At 36.5% G+C, this 22,561-nt stretch overlaps 1 protein-coding gene across 5 annotated transcripts in view; it reads left to right on the plus strand.

Moving 5' to 3' along the window:
- LOC131162936 (histone deacetylase 14, chloroplastic) overlaps positions 1-22,561 on the plus strand; it is a 98,150-nt gene that overhangs the window by 13,090 nt on the left and 62,499 nt on the right. For 2 of the 5 annotated variants that reach the window (XM_058119558.1, XM_058119561.1), the window contains exons 2-3: positions 977-1,227; positions 13,076-13,162. In XM_058119558.1, the coding sequence (XP_057975541.1) occupies positions 977-1,227; positions 13,076-13,162 (338 nt within the window). Of the gene's footprint in view, positions 1-796; positions 861-976; positions 1,228-13,075; positions 13,163-22,561 lie in introns of all 5 variants that reach the window. The other 3 variants (XM_058119559.1, XM_058119562.1, XM_058119563.1) reach the window with 2 other exon arrangements.

Below are 22,561 nucleotides of genomic sequence, written 5' to 3' on the forward strand. Positions count from 1 at the left end.
CCTTCTTCCTTCTTCCTTCTTCCTGTCCTTCTCTGCTTTCTCTTTCTGTTCTCTTCTCTATTTACTCTCTCCTCTCCCTATTCTCTCTCACTAGTCTGTCCATTTCTCTTCTCCTCTCTTTCTTTGTTGCACTACATCATGTGGGGTGAAGGAGTTTCTGATTCTGTGTTGTTGTTGAAGGCTGCCCTCCCTTCTGGGGGTTAGTGATGAGCTCAGGGTTAGAAAAGTTGATCTAAAGCAATTCTAAATGTTTAAGCTTGCCTGGTTGAACTGGATTGAAATTGAGCTTGATATTATCTTTGCTATCCATATTTAAGAGTGTTGACATGGGTCAGTTCTGCTTGTTCATGAGAAAAAAGAGAGCTTGAATTCAATTATAATCTTGTTATCTGAAGTCAATCCATATGTGTGTCTCAAGGTTGAAGTCTTATGACATGCTCCAAAACATTACTCAATTCCTTATTATGAACTTTTGTCAATCTGTTGACTGCTTGCGTTATTGCAATGTGCAATTCCCTTGCAACTTCACCAGCCTCGTGGGTAGACCATAGAGTTGCTCAAGCTTGTCTTACAAATGGCTAAGTATTGAATTTAAATTTTAGTTTGCTTTTATTCCATGAATGAGATCAAACAACCTGTTTGGCAACTAAGGCTTGAGCTGTTCAACTTTCTTGCCTGTTTGCCATCCACCTCCTAGTGCACTAGGTGTCGCTAGGGTTGAATGTCAGTGAAATAAATTTCTTGGTTCATCTGCGTAAGTGGTCATAGTGATTAATAATCTTTTCTCTTTAACCAGAAAGCAATCTGGTGCCTATTCGACAACTCCTATTACTGATGTTCACCATGTGGGATTAGTCTTTGTAAGTGCATGTTGTAACCCTGTAATTGTTCAGTGCTACTTTCTTTTATTCTGGGTCCAATTTAATTATTATGGCTATATATTTCCCAACAACAGAGATAACATTTCATGTGGCAGGGAATGTGCTTACGACAAATTGTTTATGCAATTGGAGCAACCAATCTAAATTTGGTTTATCTACCAAGCTCGTGGAGAAGAATTTTTTCCCCAAGCATTTGGGATCTGGAAAAACAGATGGCACAAAAAGTGTTGATGCTTTCATTTCGTGTTCATATAGTGCAGAGAAAGATCCATGTGGACCTTCCAACAGAAAACTAACTGAAGCAAGTGTAATTTATTGCGTAGCTCCTGCCATGGGGCATAACCAGGTATATTTGATTGAACATAACAAGGTCTATTTGATTGATTATGTTCTTTCTACATACATATCTTTTTTACCTATGGTGCTTTAGAAGTGATACTTTTAGAAATCTCTCGCCTCTCTCTCTCGCCCACTCTATCTAGCTCGCTTGGATCTTGCCTGGACCTAGTGTTTTAGTTATTGAATTTTTGAAACGTTTCAAGTTATTTCGGTTACTGCTTGAATTTCAAATCATTTGAAGCAGGGTCTCAGAGATTCATGATCATGCGGAGTCTCAACAGGTCAAGTTGGAGGTTTAAGTTTTGGCTGGTGAGATGGGTTATTTGGCCTGAACTGACTGGACACAGTGACCGTAATGTTGACAAAGACCAAAAGAATGAGCCAAAAACCAAAGAACACAAAAGAAAAGAAGGCTGAGTATTTGGTTATCAATGACTATTGCTTTCTTGATTAGCACGTGTACATTTAAAATAAGTTAAATTAATTATTTAATGCCAAAAATTGCATGGTAGCATGAAAATTTAATGAATTTATTCTATTTTCTTTTATTTTGAAGATGTAAAGAAGAATTAATTAGAACAGAAGAGGGAGATTGTACAGGGAGTGTACAGGGAATATGCAAAACAATAAGAAGAAAGGAGAAAAGAAAAAACCGCAAAACATATCAGCTAAGGTAATTAAGGAATATGAAAATATCAGCAGGAGAGATCCTTCCATACTCTATTGGTGATTGAATTCAGCAATAAAGATTCCTCGCAATCCAATAAAATATTGCAGTGAGTGGTGTCATTGGATTATACTATTCTGTTCCCCTCCTTCCAAAATTCACAGAAGATTGCATGGTGGATTAATTTCTATATGAGGCTCTGGCCACTGTTAAGGTCCATAGAGTTCTAACATCTCAGCAGGCCTATAATAGAGAGGGACATAACCCATTTGTATTTTGTCAGTTTCAAAAAAGGAACTATATATGATATATGGGAAGAGTAGGGGCAGTGCAGAGGCTGATGGTTTATGTTTCCCTTGTCCTCATGACATAGGAAGCACCAATTTGCAGGGGCCCAACCTCTTTCTGTCCAGTGTTAAAATTTTTCCGAAGGAGGCTGACCAAGCAAAGAAGCAGACTTGGAAGGGATGACTGGCTGCCAAATGAGTTTATGAGGGAACTTCTCTATGATCGCAGCATGATTATTGTTCTGTTGCTGAATCAGGTGATTGTAAAAAGATTGCACTGAAAACACACCTTTGGAGCTGAGGTTCCACCATATGCTAACGTTCCCTGCTCTTGATACTGGTGTTTCATGCAAGTCTTTGAAGAAAAGTTCAATCTGTTGCAGCAGGGAACCATTTGGGTTTCTGTAGAAGTTGGGGTTCCAAGAATGGTGGTTGAGACCTTTGATAGTAATAACATCACAAAGCAAAGCATCCTTGTTTATTGAGAGCATGAGAAGATCTCGAATTTCTCTTTCAGAGTGAAGTTCCCCGCCCATTGGTCCTCCCAGAATTTGTTCAGGCCTCCTGAACCAATGTTGGTACGAGTTTCCTTCCAAAAATTAAGTTTCTAAGCAAGAATGATTCTCCGAGGACTGCGAGAAGGAGAGCATTCGGAGAGGGTGGGGATCCATGAGGAGAGTTCAATGTTACCTAGAATGTGGAACATCATGGTATGTGCAATGTGAACGGGATCGCGGTACAGTACGTGCTATAAAGTGTGGAACATTATTGATATTCTTAATAGATATATTGGCTAATAAAGTGTAATGTCACTTGTATATTTTTGGGGAGGACATTGAGGTGTTTCTAAATGCAGACTAGATTTTTTATTGTGAAATAGATTAATAATGATAGAAATAGACTTAATATGTGATGATTTGCTAGTTTAACTAATAAAAGGTTTTGAGTTAGAACTTTGGATTGATAGATTTTGCGCTCCAAAACTAAAATGTACCATGTTTCAGAATTTTTGTTTCTATACGTGGTTTGCTAGGGTGTTAGCATTTTATTGGTAACTATGGAAGACATTATAGTTATAATCAAACATATCATCTTCCTGCACTTGCTGTTCCTCTCAGCTGCAAGCCTCCTTAGAAATTTGGCTGAAAATGCTTTGTTCATGTGCTGCAGAGCTTTAATGTCCAAGCCTCCCTTTGATTTGGAAGCACCAAGTTATCACAGTAGACCAAATGAAATTCCCCCCAGTCAGATGACCACTTTACCTAAAAGCTTAAGCTGTTAGGTTGTGGGCCAACAATGTATATCAAGCTTTAACACTCCCCCACACGTGCAGCCCGACCGCACATGGAGGGAGAAACACACAATAAATAAACACCCATTCAAGGTAATACAATAATATTTTAAACATCATGCAATAAATGCAGTCAACAAGACTAGAACCCTGGACCTTTTGGTAACCAGCTCCGATACCATGTTAGATAACCACTTTACCTAAAAGATTAAGCTGTTAGGCTGTGGGCCAACAATGTATATCAAGATTTAACACTGCCAAAGGAGCTGCCAATGAGGTTTCTCAATCCTATCTCTGAGTGACACTGGAATAGGGAAAAGAGACATGTAATAAAGGGGGAAGACTAGATAGTGTGCTTTTGAGAGGAGTAAGCTTTACCCCCTAGAAAGGTACAATGATTTCCAAAAGGCTAGTCTTCTTTCCACCTTCTCCATGATAGGTTCCCAAATGAATTTTGATTTAACCCCGCTGCCTGAAGGTAACCCCTGCTATGGTAAAGTGCCAATCTTGCAATGCAGAATTTGGGCCAAACTTTCTAGATCCGGCACTTCCTCCACTTGGTATTTATTGCTTTTTGGACAGAATGGTTTTCAAATCAGAGGAGGCTTCAAAGCAAAGCAGGATTTCTTTGAGCCACTTGACTTCTTCTTTGACTGTGTTCTTACAAGCTTCAGTCTATTTTCTTAAGGCAGAAATGTAGAACTCTTTGACTGCTATTAATAGTATTTGTACTTTTCAAAGAAGGATAAGCTCATTCTATTAATGATATATTATTTTGAAATTTAATTTTATTATTATATTTATTTTAATTGATTTAAGAAGTTTCTTGGGTTAACCAAAATTTTTTGGTAATATTTATTAATTTGCTCAGATTTGTTTTTTTAAAAAAATGTGCAGCAGGCTTTTTGTATTAACCTTAGCAGGGATAATTCAGGCTTTTGTTTTTTGGAATCCACTTTGTAATTTTCATTTTTTTAGGAATTTGGTGTTGTTTCTATTCTATTTCCTTTTATTTTGGGTAAAAACGTCTATATAAAGTCTCTATTGTGTAATGTTTGAAACAACTTGCAATGTTGAAAACTGAGAACCCTAATTGCATTTTGATTTTACTTTCTGTTAGTTTTCTTATATTTTCTCTTTCGCCAACCAACCTTATGGCTTTTGTTTTTTGGAATCTACTTTGTAATTTTCTTTTTTTAGGAATTTGATTTGTTTCCATTCTATTTCCTTTTATATTAAAAGGTCTATATAAAGGCACTATCATGTAATGTTTGAAACAACTTGCAATGTTGAAAACTGAGAACCCTAATTACATTTTGATTTTATTTTCTATTAGTTTTCTTACATTTTCTCTTTTGCCAACCAACCTTCATCTATAGGTGTCAGAGCTTCACTTCAATCCCCAGTGCTTCTTCACTACCATTATCACCTGCATCCCCACAACGATTCATCCCTACTCTCAACCCAATCTCTTCCACCAATCTTATGGCTGATGCCCTAGCCTTATCATCCAACCTATGCTTGCAGCCTACAAACCGCAATATGCCAAACATAACCCACTTCTTCGAGAGTGTACATGCAAGATTTTCTAACACTCTCCAATCCCTCAAAAAAAAAAAAAAAAGAAGGAAATTGCTGCTATGAGAACAGAGGGGATGATGTAGACAAAGAAACAGAGAAAAAAAATTGCTGATGCTGTTGTCCAAGGCTAGAGTTGCTGGAGAAAAGCACTCCATCTCCACACATGGTTTTAAAAAATATAACCATTACCATTACGTAATGGCAATGTAACAGTATCAGTGCCTTCGGAAAACATTATGGGACGATATCTCATAACTCAAGTACCCTTGTTTACATCTGTATTGTATGCTGTGGTGCCATAGCTGTCACTATGGTCTGTTACATGTAGTTACTGTCTGATATAGGTTGTTATGCCTCTAGATTGGCTGTGAATCGATTAAAATTTTTTAATACTAATTTTGCACTTTTCAAAAACATTTCAAGCTTTTAAAACTTAAAGCAGAATTTTTAAACTATATTCATCATATTTACTTCTAAATGGTCAAGAATTGATTAAACGAAGATAAACAAACCATTTGTAATGTGGGGAATCAAATCATATTTACACTTTTTTCTAGTATAAGTTAGTAACTATATTGTAACATCTAAATTCTTCAATTACTACAAAAATCAGATTAAAACTCAACTTTAAGGGCAGGTAGTTGCCAATCTTTGCTTCATACTGCTAATCATTTGATTAGATGTTCTTGCTTTTAGCTGATTATGCTATGAAATATGAAATATAAATTTGGTGCATTTTTTATTTTTCATTGTCTTGTAATTTCTTTGGGTTAGATTTATACTCAATCAAATAGTGATTAACAACAGCTACAAGGCTTTTAACCCTTGCGGCCAATGTTTCGTAGATGTTATCTGTAGCTTGATTTAAAATTTTGGTGAAAATCATTGCAGACGTTTTTATGCAAGATTGGAGTCAAAGCATGTGAATCTATAACTTTTAACAATTTTTCTAATGCTATAAACAAATTCACGGATGTGGCATCCATTATGCATTATGTAATGTCAGAAAAAGCTACGACCACTATTTACAATTATGCAGATTGCGACCATTTTCTGGAACTATGTTGCCACACTTCTCATTGTCCGAGAAGAAGACCAATTTAGAACTTCAGTGTTAGAGGAACTTCCTCTTCCTCGTCCGTCATAATCTAACAAAAGAGCTCTCCATTGCAAGACATGTTGGCCTCTCCTTTTCCAACCATAGGCCTTGCTAATGTAATTAATTGCTAGGGCCAAATTGCGAGAGGCTGCCTCCATTGCTGCTCCTTTCCCTTCCCTTCCACCGTGCAACTAAATCCTAAGCCCCTTCCCCTTTTCTCCCCTGTTCAGCCCAAAATCTGTTAAAGTATTTTCTAAATTGGAAGACCTAATCACAATGATAGGTCTCTCCCTCTATTTATAGTGTCTCACTCCGACCCCATGGGTCCCACTTAACTGAGTCAGGATGTACTACCGAAAATCTAACTTTCACGTCTAAACGAAGATTTGATAAAAACACATTCTACAAAAAATAACATGATGAGGTACTAAAGGAAAAAAATTCAGTTTTTCATTGTTTTGCAATACAATCCCAAAAAAAAAAATAAAAATAAAAGTCAAACCAATCTAATCAAAAGAGTCCATATGAAGTCAGAGTATTTAAAGAAAACAATGACCCACTAGTAAAACAAAAAATATAGACTGGAAACAGTGCAACTTGATTCCTCTACTAGTGCCAGGAGTAGAAAGGGAACTAAAAAGAATCTACTTTGCAAAAAGGAAATGATTATAATGAGGAGATGCTTAGTGAATGGATTATAAAGATAACAAGATCTACAATATGCTTAAAAAAATACTTCTTGAAAAAAAAAATCTCTATTGTTATCACGAAAAACCAATTTAATCTCATCATCAACATATAGAATTCAATTATTATATTATAATATTCAATTATTATATTATAATATTCTCAAGTCAATGAACATAATAATACTTCTAGTACAGAACCTGGTGGACACACAGAGATGTCAGATTAACAAAAGTAGATTAGAACATACTGAATTAGAGTCATACACATGTAGACAAGGCCATAATTAGAATATCAAAATAAATGAGGCAGACAAAGGTCCTCGCTCCCCCAAATCTTAGCAGCAGGTCAAACAACTAGGTCTATCCTCAACATAATAATTATAGAATAACAATTTTCCAAAAGTAACGTAGCTCTTGTCAATTTTTCAAACTAACATTTAATTACAAAGGGATAATCAATATCAAATATAACTTTTAAAAGTAAGCCTTCAGATAAATTTGTGTAAAATAATTTTTGAATTCCTAAAATAAAAATAATTTCATAAAAATAACTCTATTATCCACTCAAAATAAGAAACTAAAGATCTGAGCTGTGGGATCACTAGCCAAAAGATTATCTGCGCCTAATGATTGATAGCAGAATGTGTGTATTAGGATAAGTTGTGTACGTGTATGCATGCTATGGATGGATGTCTTTATTGTTGTTGATACTATTATTGTTATTTAGTTATTCGAAAATATTTCCCAAGCCTTTGATAAAATTACAAATTCTATCTCGTTCTACATTGGTCTTGAACCATACAATTAAATTTTTATGTTACTATTTTTGAAATTAAAAAAAATGATGATCCCTTAGTATGCGCAAATACCTAAACATATAATACTCTATATTAGATAAGAACCTCATTACATTATTAACATACAAAAATACTATACTTAGTGAAAAATTATATTTCATATTGTTATCATCATTTGTACAATAAAAATTCTTGTTTTAAATAAAATCCATTAATTTTTTTTTATTTAAATTAAAATTTTTATTTTAATTTTTAAAAGAAATTAAAAGAATAAATTTGATAAGAACATTTTTACTTACCTAGAATTGAATATAATTTCTCCCATTATTTTATATTATTATATTAATGTAAAAGGAATAATAAAATTAATTATGTAGGACTCCCACCTGCTTACCATAGTCATAGTTTAACTATTCAAACAAAAAGTAAAATAATTTTATAAAATAAAACTCATAGCACTTACTGTATTTTTAAATGTAGGAACTTCTAGGGTTTGATCTTCGCGGCCCAAAACTTGAAGTTGGAAGTAGAAATAGAAAATTTCCAGTAATATATTTGAAATTTGGGCATTGAAAAACTTTAGAAAGGTATAAAAAATGGATTAAATGCAAGAGGAATTGAGGGAAGGTTGGGTGGCGCACAGACGAGAAGAATAAAGAGGAGGAAGGAAAAAGAAGAGAATTGGGGGGGGGGGGGTAAAGGGTTTGTGGGTGCGGGTTGTGGGCCACCTACTCTTCTTTTCTTTCTTTCTTCTTTTCGTTTTTTTTTTTGTTTTTACCGCTATATAGTAAATAATTCATATATAAAAGTACAAATATATATGTTAACAAAGCAAAATAATAATATTTTATTTTCTATTACAAACAATATTATTCAGTAAATTATTTTCATAATTTATTATCATTCATTTTTTAATTTTTTATTTACTTTGTTAAAGATTTATAACTAATTAGTTAAATTTCAATTTATTTTCTTTTAATTCTATTAACTCTTAATTATATTTCTAACAATTTTTTTGTTTGAAATTAATGTATGAGTAGATAAATAGGATTATATTGATGACATGTGTGCACGCAGGTGTTGCATATTTTACCCCCCTGAGAAAAATCTGTCCTCGAAAGTTCACTAACCTAGGCTTGGAAAAAGATACAAATAAAGGGTCCTCATCTGACTCTCACACTTCCAAGTTGCCTCTTTGATTATATGCGTACGTCAAAACACCTTCATATATCGATTGACTCCTCCACATAGGACAAGTCTTTTGTCAACTGAACGGGCTGAACTTCCAGTACATGTGATAGGTCTGAAATGTACTTCTTTAGCATAGATACATGGAAGGGATCATGCATCTTTGACAACCTTGGAGGTAAAACGAGTCTATATGCTACTAGAACAATTCTTTAGATAATCCCATATGTCATAAGGACCAACATATCATGGGCTCTACTTCCCACACTTCCTAAACCTTGCCCCACTTTTCCAAGGTGATATACGTAAAAACACCTTATCTTTGACCTTGAACTCTAGTTCTCTGCATTGACGATTGCGTAAGCTTTTTGTCTACTTTGGGCGGCCTTCAACCTTTTTCGGATAACAAGGACTTTCTTTGTTTTTATTTGAATTATCTCTGGTCCCATTAATCACCTCTCTCCCACTTATCCCAATACAAAGGTGATCTACATATTTGTCTATACAAGGCTTCATACGATAGCGTCCCTATGCTATTGTTGTATGCAAACTCTACAAGAGGTAATGAACATCCGAACTATTACTAAAATCCATAACACATCCTCTCAACAAGTCTTCCAAAGTTTGAATGGTCCTCTCTGATTGCCCATCTGTTTGGGGTTAATGGGATGTGCTAAACTTCAACTTTGTACCCAAAGTTGCATTCTAACTAGGCCAAAATTGGGAAGTAGAACAAGGGTCTTGATCTGACACAATGTGGGTAGAAACAGCATGGAGCCTCACAGTCTCATTTACTTACAGACTTGTAGCTTATCAAGTGAGTAAGTCTTTTTGATAGGAAGAAAATGTGCAGGCGTGATCAATCAATACACTATCACCCAAATAGCATCGTGCCCAAGTTGGGTACAAGGTAATATTGTAACAAAATTGATCATAACCTCTTCTCACTTGAAACTGAAATAGGAAGTGGTTGGAGAGTCCCTGCCAGTTGTTGATGCTCCCCCTTGATCTGCTGACAAACTAAGCATATAGCACAAAATTTAGTTATATCCCTCTTCATACCTGACCACCAGTAATGCTCCCGTAATTGCCCATACATTTTGGTATTGCCTGGGTGAATCATGTAAGGAGGACAATGAACCTCTTCTAAAATCTCCTTTAACTAGGCCTTATCATTAGGGATGCATAATCGACTGGCACAAACTAAAGAACCATCCTCTCTCACGGAAAATTTTGTACACTGAGCACTCCTAACCTCCTTTGAAAATTTCATAAAAGTAGAATCATGACCCTGAGCCTTATGTATGCGGTCTAGCAATGTCAGCCCATTCTTCAATGGATAAGATTCAAAGGGCTTGACTGCACCTTGTTTCTAGGCTTGTGGAAAAGGGCGAATCCAAGGGCTCTTTACTAATATAATATCATAGGTCTTCAAGAAACATGAAAGCTGGCTAATAAGGTACTAGACTCACCATGAACTCCGAATGACCTCAACTCAACCAATAGAGGAACAAAGACAGCTCGAGCATGTGCCAAGGTGCCAGAGGACTCCCTGCTAAGGGCATCAACTACCACACTAGCCTTATTTGGATGATAATCTATGGTGCAGTCATAATCCTTGATCAATTTGAGCCGCTGTCTTTGTCTCAGATTTAGTTTTTTCTGAGTGAAAATATATTTTAGGCTTTTATGATCAATGAAAATCTGACAGGTCTCACCATACAAATAGTGTCTCCAAAGCTTTAAGGCAAAAACAACTGCAGCTAACTCCAATGCATTGGATAGTTTAGTTTTATCTGGTTGGTTGCGCTTGATAGAATTAATACCAATAACTTGCTCCAGGTTAGGAGACCTTTGCAGGGTATATATCCAGACATCTGTGTACTTTGTTTTAATTGTTCAGAATCTGCATCACATTTGTTCATTCATTGTGATTATGCTTGGAGGGTATGGAATAAGCTATTTGGTATTTTAGGCGAATGTTGGGTGAATTCAGGGGCAGTAGAGGATTTTATGGCTGTTTCTTTTGCTGGTTTTGGCAGGAAAAATGAAAGGGCAGCACTCTGGAATTGTGCTTTTTTTGCAGTCTTTTGGGGGCTTTGGATGGAGCGTAATGCGCATATTTTTCTAGAGAAGAAGTTGTCTCATTTGTTGGTTTGGGAAAAGATATATCATTTGGCTTCTCTTTGTGTGTGGGACGGGAATTTTAAGGGGGTGAGCTTTTCTGATATTCAGCATGATTGGCATTATGTGCTGGTGTGTTAGTTTGTGTTGGTTTTTCTCTCTCTTGTTTTTTAGTTTTCAGGTTGTTTCTTTGTGTTTTTTGCCTGGAATTTACAGATCACATTTAGGAGATGTCTTTTTCTCCTGGCTGTATATTCTTATTCTATTAATGAAATTCTTTTACTATCCAAAAAAAAAAAAAATTTTTGGATGGACACAGGCCTAATGTTGTAAAAGCATCATGACAAAAAGGGCAAAAATTTGAATAATCTTGATACTTAAAAAGTTGTCATCAAAAGTGTATCGAGCAAAGAACTAAGAACGTGGAAAGGGAATACTTGTTTCTGTGTTATTGGATTCGGAGGAAACAATGCAAAACAGCAAAAGAGTGTCATGGTGAAAACGGAGAAAGTGCATGGAAGTGAGGGAAACTAATGGATATAGAAGGGTAGGGGCAGAATGTAAATAAAGTAACAATCTGGAACTCCAGTCGGTGACCACATTTTCTGCCATGCATAAGGGACTGGCAGGGAATATTTACATTTCAGCAAGGGAAAATTCGGCATAGGAAAAAGTTGTAATCCTACCCAACTGCTACTTTTATATAGATGTTATGAATGAATAGAAGGAGAAGGAATGAACTGGGATAACCTTGAGAAATGAATTTCGATGTATAGTAGTGCTGGAGAAACAAATCAGGATCACCCCCAGTAATGAATATGAGGAGAAGGAACAAATTGGGATATCCTAGAGAAATGAATTTCCATGCATTTAGTGATTAGTGAGTCTCTTTAGTAAGCAAATATTAGCACTTGAATTGTGTTCCTGCAGCTTATATTTACTTTTTCTTGTGGAATGCTTTGCTTGACCAGAAACCTCCATAATCACCTTCCTATTAGGACTTGGCTCTTAGGAGTTGCATTACGTAAGCCTAATAGCCCTTGTCAGGGTGACAAACCAAGGCCTGGTTAGCCATGTTTTTTATAAACTTCATAAAACCCTGTCACATAGATGCAGACTAAGAATTTGGGACCATAGCAACGAAAAAGCAATAGGTTGAAAGCTTTCCAAACATGACCGAATAGAAGTTTGTCTGCCACCTAGGGATGGACCTTTTCCTACCATCTAGATGCTTGCCTTCTTAAGAAATAAATTCTAGATTATCACCCTAAAGGGACACCTAGGGTATTGTGAAGCCCTACTTGCTCAACTATTTGCCCAAAAAAGAAGTCTTTCTGTACAAAGTTCAAACCAAATATTCATGTCCAAGTGAAGATTAATGCCACCAATTTGCCTTATTCATATTTATTTTGAGCCAGAAATGAGCTCAAACAATCTACTAATGATGTTGAGGTGGCTTAGTGTGTCTGTAAAAGAATCCGTTCAATTAAATGCTTAAGCTGCTAAGTTGTAGGTCAATACGGTATGTCAAGCCTTGACTGCACATGGAGAGGTAGAAAAAGCAGTGAATAAGACCATTGTAGAGAATAAGATAAATCTTAATAAAAAAACAAAACACAGGCAATAAGAATTGAAACCCATCCTAGATAAATAGCTTTGATTCTATGTTACAGAACAAGTTCACCTAAATGCTTTAGCTGTTTGGCTGTGGACTGAATTTGCGTATGAAGCCTTAACTAAAAATTTTAATCTCAAAATTCCATCAAATTAACCAAGTTCCATTATCAGCTGATGAACATGATTTCTGTCTTAGATATTGGGTCATTATCTTTTCCTCCTGGACTAATGTTATTAAAAAAACAGGTGCTACAATCTATTAGAATATAAATTAGCTACATTTTAGTATCACATGGATACATGATAGATAATAGCATGAAAATAATCTGCTGGACTGCTGGATAAAAATAAATTTAGGCATGCAGCTGTTCGTTTGGATTTTTTGGCACAATTGCTTAGGAATTGTGAAGATACAGAATAACTCTGATCCTTCTTATATTTTCCTTTCTTCAACATATAATACATGCATTTTTTTCCTTCCAGTGTGGTTTTCATACTTTTATTTATCCTAACAGGAGTCACATCCAGAATCTAACTTTAGAGTTCCAGCTATTGTGAGTGCGCTTGAAAAGATGGAGCTTACTTCCAAGGTATCAAACACAGTATGCATCTTATGTATTATCAAGCAGTCATTGTCAGACTTATCTGCGTGGACCATTTCAACTTGTATTGCTATGTGTGTCTTTTATATAGAATCTTATATTTTTATTTTTTAACTTCAATAGATGTAGTTTTGTATCCTTTTCAAAATATAGTGCTCACTTATGAAGAAGTATGCATGGCGCTTTTTTTTGGGAGGGAAGGAGGTGGGGGGAGTGATGTAGGACAAGAAGCCAGCAGACCCTTGTTGGAGACTCATTCAAAAGAATTGGGTCAAGGATGGTTGGGTTTAGTTAATAATTTATTGTGTGCTTAGTTTAATGAGTATAGGATTATGTATATTTAGGGGTTTGCTTGTAATATTTGTGTATTTAGGGATAATGTCGTAATTTCATGTAGTTGTATGGGTATGTATGTGTAATTTCTTGTAGTTTAGGATTTCTTATAAGTAGAGTGTGAAAGCCATGAAAGAGTTGGGTTATTGATCAATTTGACTTAAGCTAACATGTGATTCTCTTTCCTTGTCTATCCTCTTCCTTCATCCTTCTTTCCCTTTCCTTCCCTCTTATCTATCCTAAATTCTCTCATGGCTGCTGATTCTTGATGCTGTCCTGCAACTTTATCTTGAAGTGTTGGAGAGTGGTTGAAGCATATTACCAAGAACAATGCAGCTTCTTCATCGAAGAGGAAGCACTCTTCTTCAGGGCCAGAGCAGAAGGACAGCCTGCCACTGGAATTCACCATATGAGGAGCTTCTTTGTCTGTCAACTGAAGTTCTTTTGCAAAACTCCTCCATCCAAGGCCCACCTCTTTGGAGGGACGAAGTTCCAATTTACTAGATGATATTTGCTCATTGGCACTGCCTTGCCAAAGAAATTTGTGGTAAAGTTAGAAATGAGGATAGAAGAAGAGAAGGAGAGAAGAGAAGAGGAGAAGAAGAGAAAAAGAAAAGACAATTGAGCGGCAGTTTCCTGGAGTCTGTGTAGGGCTCCAGGTCTGCTTCTTATATATTATTAATAATAATAAAGTCTAAGGACAAAAATACCCCCATTAACGCAACCTAATTACTAAAATAACAGATTCTCTTCTAACACTCCCCCTCCAGCTGGAGGTGCATAAATATCACCTAACCCTAGCTTGTAACAACCATTACACAAGGCGAGCTTAAATACAGGCTTCATGAAAACATCACCTAACTGATCCATAGATTTCACAAAGGGCGTTGTCGTCTTCAACACAGAATCCTTCACCAAATGAAGGTCAACTTCTAGCTTCATCCTAATGAAATGCTGGATTTCTAGCAAGTACAATAGAAATGATAGATTGATTATCACAAAACATATCTAATGGCTTTGTTACCAAGAATGCCATCTAAAGACTTCAGCCACATAATCTCACTCACATTATGAGCCATAGCTTGATATTCCGCCTCAACAGTAGATGTTTCTATAGTATGTTTCTTCCTACGCTAGGTAACAAGATTACCTCCCACACAAATATACAATCAATTGGGCACTCACTGTAGGATCGATAACAAGAAAGAGTAAACAAGGAAGAACGGAGCAAGAAACACACTGAGAGATATTTCATTAAACAAACAAGATACAAGACTTGAGGGGAAGACGAGAAATATTACAAGAGACCCCTACTGCTCGCTTGCTTTGCCGCTCTTTGAACTACAACATTCCTTAAATAGAGGGGAGTGGAGGAATATGTTATGGCATATTCTTTTTACTTTTTCCCTTATAGAACATGTGACATAAATTTAAAAACTCTCTTTATCTAAAGCTACTTTTCTAAAGTGGCTTTTGATAAAGCTTACAACGATAATGACAATACATTAAAACTTACAATGACCATACAATAAAAGCTTGACAATTCACTAAAAGCTAATAATAGAGCTGGTGCTGTCATGGCATTTTAGAGTTCATATCTTGCTTTGTACTCTTCTTCTTCCTTTGCTGGATAGAGGGCCATGACTTCCAGGTCTTCAATGGTTCCATTTTGACTTGTGTGGTCCACATAGTAGAGCGCTAGCCTATTGGTTATATAAGTTTTATAGAAATGGGGGAACAAGACTGAGTAATGAGTATTCTTGGCTCTTCCATCATCCTAAAAGGGCACTCGGTTGAACAAGTCCTGTGGTAGTTTATCTAGATCAACATTATTGAAATAACACATGCTTTTTATTGTTTCGATCCAATGGGATGTTGATAAGTGAGGATTTGCGAATGGATTTTCCTTGAAACTTCTTATCATTTCACATATGGGGAAGATATTGACATATCTCTCTCCTCCTGGAGAAGAAGTTAGGGAGCACGCATTAGCACAAACAGCACTTTCAAGACTTCAAAAACCAGAACTTAGAACACTTCAGACTCCCCAAAATCCAGAACTTCAAGAGGCAGCTATGACTACAGAATTGAGCTTACAGTTGCCTAGGAGGAATTATTTAACCACCAGAACAGGGAAGACCACAGCAAAGTACTGCAGGCATTTAATAAGCAACCTTGCAGCCACTCTAGGCATTATGACTAGCACTTTGCAGCAACTGGAAAGAAACACAGAAAACAACAGGAAATAAGTATTTGAACACCAATCAAAACCAATCATCAATCATTACAAGATTGCTAGCAATCAATCACGGACACACAGCATCGAAACAGCATCATCATCAAACCACAAACAGTGACAGAGGAACAGCAGCGGCATACTGGAAACAGATTATAACTGACTTCACATCAGAAAATCACCATGAAACACACAGCTCCCTGCCAAGGATACATCACAACCTAATCCAGAGGAAGGGTGTCCTTAAACGACTCTCAAACCAACCAGAAAATAATATTTGAGGACTGATTAGGGTAGGATAAGAAAAGAACAAAAAACATAGTATCAAACCAATTCAGATAAATCAGATTTGAAGGTGATCAATGCTCTGGTATCATGCAAGTAGAAGATAAAGAGGAGAAGAAGAGAAGGAGAGAAGAGAAGAGAAGAGAAAAGGAGAAGAAGAGAGAGAAAAGAAATTTGAGCAGCAGCTTGCTGGAGTCTTCATACAGCTCCAGGTCTTTCCTCTTATATATTATTAATAAATAAGAATAAAGTCCTAAGGACAAAAATACCCCATTAACACAACCTAATTACTAAAATAGCTTATTCTCTTCTAACAAAATCCTTTTAAATATGTTCAAGTCTCTCTACCACTGCAACAAGAATAAGAAAAAGAGATCACATATATATATTGGATCACAAAAGAAAGTATATTAGATTGAGAAAGAGAAGTTACTACCTAAGGGGACAAGAGGTCCACCTGAAAAAATAAAAAACAGAAGCAAAACAAAAAATAATAATAAAGATGAAAATTAAAAGTTAAAAAATAAAAAATCGAAAGAAAAAATAAAAAATAACCAAAAAGTACTCCTACCCAAGAAAACCCCTTTTCAATCCCTTTCTGTCATAATTCATTGAGCACTTTAAATTTGCAAGTTCCCTCTAACACTTCTTCGCCTTGTCCACCTAATCGCCATCCAGCATGGAAGTTTCACTTGTGAACTGGAATCCCTTTCCAACTGTATATAGACCATCGGTGAGCCAGTAAACTGCCTCCTTTGTGAATTTAGCCCACCTATTTCGAGAAATGTTATTCTTGAGCATGGACCGTAACGGGGTCTTCCCCTCCTTGTCCAATCTCTGACCAAAGGATTTTCCTTCGATCTGCACCAAATGCTTTAACATTGCCTCATGCTAACACAGCTATGTTTGTGTTCGTGTGAGGGTGAGAGAGTTGTTACACAAGAGAAAAGAAGACCCATCCTTCAAAGGCTTAAAGAGGATTAAAGCCTTCCACAAAGCAACATCAGGCGATGGAGGCTGCATTGCTGCAATGTCTGGCGATGGCTAGGGTTGAAAGGCTGACTACCAGAGTGAGAGAGAGTGAGGCCTGCCTTTTTATTTTACATAATTTTGAAAGAAATAAAATATATAGACCAAGCCTATAAAGTGCTTTTCATGAAAATTAGCCCACCGCCCAAAGAAAGATAGCTCGATTGCTGCAATGTCCGTTGATGGAAAGGGTTTGAAGGCTGCAATGTCCGGTGATGGCTAGGGTTGAAAGGCTGACTACCAGAGTGAGAGAGAGTGAGGCCTGCCTTTTCATTTTGCATAATTTCGAAAGAGATAAAATATATAGATGAAGCCTATAAAGTGCTTTTCATGAAAATTAGCCCACCGCCTGAAGAAAGATAGCTCGATTTCCAGCTTGCCAGTCGTTTCTCAAACCTTTCCACTATTGGATCCCAGACATCTTTTGGATGTAAGGAGCTCCTTATGGAAGATCAAAATATGTAGTTGTGGGAATGAATAAATCGATGAACTTAAAGCTGCTGGTAACTCATGAACTTTCAAAATTGCGCCAATGGAAAAGCATTTACTTTTTGCAAGATTCATTTCCAAACCCAAGAATGCCCTAAAATATAAGAGAATGCCACATTGCCATCAAAGCTCCTGGATGAGAATTCTTATAGAATGCAAGGGTGTCAATGGTAAGAAGGATTCCATACGGTTAAATATGCGAGGGCTCCTGGTGCCCAAAGAACACCCAAAATCGAGTGGATGTTTACCCATGTTACTTAGCACAAGTCTTAGAGCCTTCATAGCAATAATGAAAAGAAAGGGTGACTCTGGATCTCTCCAAAGATCCCCCAGGACTGTGAAAGAAATCCATCACTTGAGCATTAAAAAGCACAAAAAAAGGAGGATGAGGAAACACATAACAGTATGATTTCTCCATTTCACACCTAATCACATATTTTCTAAGACATAAACAAGGAAACTTCATCCCACATAGATGAAGGCATTTTCCAATCCAATTTATAAAGAATACCTTTCTCCTAGTTTTCGAGTAGAGTATCAATACATCCATATGCCACAAGAGAAGCATCCAATATTTGGTGGCCTCAATTGAAGGCATTTTGACTACCAAAAATTCCTTTGTCCACCACCTTTCTTACTCTGTTTGCAGGGATATTGGAGACTATCTTGTGTTCAGAAGACTTCTAGGACTTATGTCCTTAAGATTAACAGCACCTCCATTTTCAAGGATCAAAACAATGAAGGATGAATTCGAACTCCCCAAACTTTCCATAATAATAAAAACTATCTCACTGTTTATAAAATATCAGTTTTAGCTTTTGAGAGTCCTGCAGCAGCATTGAAATAATACTAAAGTAAATCCATCAAGACAGCTAGCTTCTCATTTAGATCTTTCATCATTCAGAAAAACTTCCTCTTTCTTCAAAAGGTTTCTCCAGGTTATTCTAACTGCAGAATCTAATTTCTTGAAATTCAAATTAGCCAATGTGGTTCACCAATATATTTCTATAGAAAGTGGAAATTGCAGCTTTAAGGTTATCAAAATCTTCTAATGTTAGCCAGTTACTTTAGCCCCAAAATCACATTCCTCTGTCTGCTGCATCCATCTGATGAAAAAAAAATGGTATATCTATCCCCTTTATGCAGCTAAACTTCTCTAGAATTCTGCTTCCGGCCCTCCAGGAACTCTCATCGAAATCTAATAATTGATTGATATCGCTATCAACTCCATTCTTCTAATCCTTCAATCGGACAGCAATGTAATACTTCCAAAGAGTTCAAACTGTTTTTTTCATGCTATAGGGGCTCTTTCTAGTTATTGACAAAACTAAATTATCTTTATGCAAAATTTCAAAGCTTTAAGCTTCATAGCTAGAACATAGGGTGTTTCAGTAAAAATGAAGCAGCTCCACCAACTATCAATTAAGCCAGGAAAGCCTTTAATAATCAAGCAACAATAATTGAATGTAAATAGAATCTTACCTGACTGAGTAACTTCCCAGTCCAGGACAATCAAGAGTATAATCAGACATAGAATGGATCAAATCTTTTTTGACATAGTTGTGGGAAAAGATCAACCACTCTTCCTAACTAAAAATCTGTCTACTCTGGACATAGATGGATTCACCCATCCACTAGCTGAAGTGAAATGAGCAAATCAAAGCACATTTGATTATAAAGTTTTAAAAAATTTCTATCTTGGTCACTGCAATTTTTTTCCCCTAATGTGGTTGTACATCATAAATTGTTGCACATTCCATTCACAAAAAATTGCAACAATTTAGAAAGCCTGGTGACTGAAATTGCAACTACTGTAAAGTGTTCTCATTAGAAAATTTGCGGTGAGTAAGTGACCAATATAGAATTTTTTTTAAAAATTTGGTGATTAAAAGTACATTTGGATCTGAAATGAGCTCCATTCAAAGGTAAAACAACTAGACCATTCTGAAGAATAATATCAAAAAAGCACTCCATGGGTGATTTGGTGTGCTTTGCTCGTGGGGAAAACAAATCAAAATAGAATACTCACAGACGCAACAAAACCCTGCTCGTTGTTTCCAAACAGAGTTTAACTCAGCCCACAGGAGATCCTTGTCCAAGTCCCCATGGGCTCCATATACTGGAAAGAAAATCCATAACCAGCAATCATCCATGTATTTTTGAAAACTGTACATACAGAAAATGCCCAACAAATTCATCTAATCTTTGCTGGTGATGATCATTTCACAGAACCAGACTACCTCCTGAAGACCCTAGTCCCAACTGAATCTTTAGTGGACCAAGCAATGAAACGCTCACTCTGCAGTACATGAATTACTGAATAGTCCACCCTGTCCAGCCTTCTCTCCTAAATGCAAATTGTGTAAGTGATGTGAGTAAGCAGTGAGTTGAAGGGAAAGAGGGAAATGAATCAAATGATAAAGGTGAAGAGAAAGAACAGAATGGAGGAAGAGGAAGAAGAAGAAGGAAGGAGGATGAAGAAGAAGAAGAAGAAACAACGCCTGTATGAAATGCATGGTCAAAATTCTGAATTCAGTTTGAACCACAAAAAATAGAAAACTCCAACATACAACTATTAAATGTATTTATACCCCGTGGTGAACTAAACACATAATTACAAATAAACCCCAACATAACAGAAAAATGCACAACAAACAAGTCTAATAAATGCATCCTAGTTCCCTAAATCTTCACCTATAATATGCATGCGTAGGCTGCCTAAATAATAACTGTGGTCCTCTGTCAGAGGCTTTCAATAAAGCTTCCCTTTTTGCTCCATGAAGACACCATGAATAAAACAAAATGATTTTGGGTGCTGTCAGAAAAAGAAAAAGAAAAAAAAAATATTTCACAAAGAATGACAAAGCAAGCTGTAGGGGAATGTCAAGAGGTCATGTATGAGCAAGATTAAGGCATTTGGAGACCTTTGTGTTTAACATATATGTAGGAATAATTTACGTAGTTGGATTTACTTGTGTAATTAGCAGCATTTAAGGATTTGCAATTATGATTAATTAATTAGGGTTTTGCTATTATTTCCCAAATTATTTTTCATTATCTAGATTTAGGAGAAAAGCCTATATACAGGTCCAGTTGTGTACAACTTGAGAGGTAGGTCTTAATATAGAGAATTAAGGCTAAATTGAGTCTTGATTTTATTTTTACTTTCTTATTTTAATGTTCTCTTAATTTTCTATCATTTTCTTGCTGATTCTCAGTTGCCAATCGGTCATGCGTCAATTTGGTATCAGAGCCTCATCCTGATCCTCCCTCACTACCATCAATTTTTTTTTTGGATAACAAAAGAAGATATATTAAGAAAGAGAATGTACAATTAGTGAGGATACTAAATCCTCAAAAGGAAAAAAAAAAAAAAAAGACTCAAAAAAGAAGAAAAAAAAATCAAAACAAAAAGAAAAAAACTGCTACAATCAGACAAGAGAACCCCTCTTTAATCCCTTCTCATCATAGTTCACTGAACACTTCAATTGAGCTAATTCCCTCTGACCTTTCTTCACCTTAGATTTGCCACCATCAAATCTAACTTCATTTCCTCGTTTAGACAGCATGAGGTCCTACCATCCTAGCCATCCAACAAAATTCTGAGTTTCAATGTCCTTCCCAGAGTTTCTTGAACTGGAGTAGGCATAGTTCCATCCTTAACCTTTTGCTCTTCTTTAGGGACATCTAAGCTTTCTAGAGGAAGAGGCACATAAGATAAATCCCCGAGGTGATCATTAGAAGAATCAGAGAAAATCCACGCTGATTCTGAATATGATCCAAAGGTACACCTTTTCCCCTTTCAAAATCACTACTCCTTTGGCTATCCTCATTTGAAACATCTCCCCATCTCTTACTATACTTACTCGATTTGGCCCTCTCACCAATTGGCTCCTCCACTATACTTAGAACACCTTTGGAATCTTGCTTGATAGCTTTATGTGTTTCCTCACCAGACAAATCTTGCTTATCTTCATTAAGTTTCCTCCCTTCAAAGCCTATTTGTACTTCCTCATGGCGAACATAAACCTTTTGACTGCTCAAATTGCCCGAATTGGCTCCCTTTCCAGCTGGTTTTTCAACTGAGCCAAAAAGGGCTGGTTTTCAAACTGACAAGAATTAAGATTCTTAGAAACAGAACCCCCCTTTTCATCCCTGAATACTTCGCCTATTATCTTTCTTCTCCTGAAGAGGAGAAGCATCATCCCATAGAATGTTAGAATAGTTTTTGGAATCCTGCCTTCCTGCTTCTGTCTCCTACTCTTTATTGTTATTGGAGCATCCCTCCTCATGGTCGCCATGGATGTTATTTGAAAAGGAGCACAACTTAGAGCCGATCGGAACACCATGTACCTTGTTTGAAGATGACTGCAATTCATCTTGCTTCTGCGCTAAAAACACTGATCACCCGTAGCCTCACAGGTGTTAAGTAGAAGGGCTTCCTCATGGTTACGGAACTGTAAAGGCTTTTGGGCCTGCCCATTCAAGGCCATCAGGTCACTGCCATCATCAAATCACCATCACAGCTAACTTAGCCATCAGGCAATCATCAGTCTGTTCCTAGCAGCAACAGCCGAAACCCTACATCACATCCGCATATGCCACTTGCAGAACCTAAACCCTAAAATACCTTGATATTTTTTCCCTTTCCTCTGCTTTATCGCCACCTCCAGGGAGCCTCAATCCTTCATCAATCTAACCGAGGAAAAAGATAAAAAGAAAGAGAGAGAGAGCAAGAGGCCTTGTTGCTGTTGGCTACTATCGATAAGCTAAAGAATGTAAACCGTACAAGTTAACAATACATTGATTAAATGAAGGAAAGAGCTCTGGTGTATCAAGATAGAGAAACTGTTGCTGCTTCTGCTGCGTTACAAAGTAATACTGTGTCACCACCATCTTCATCATTGAGGGAGAAGTCCAATGAGATTCCTTTCTGAACTCCCGAATCATCCACTGGAAATTCCACCTTCAATCACATGCCATGACCAGAGAACCTTCAATCATTGAAGTCTTTGCCAGCAATGATC

The sequence above is a fragment of the Malania oleifera genome, chromosome 8, assembly GCF_029873635.1.
Source record: "Malania oleifera isolate guangnan ecotype guangnan chromosome 8, ASM2987363v1, whole genome shotgun sequence".
In the NCBI taxonomy this organism is placed as follows: Eukaryota; Viridiplantae; Streptophyta; class Magnoliopsida; order Santalales; family Ximeniaceae; genus Malania; species Malania oleifera.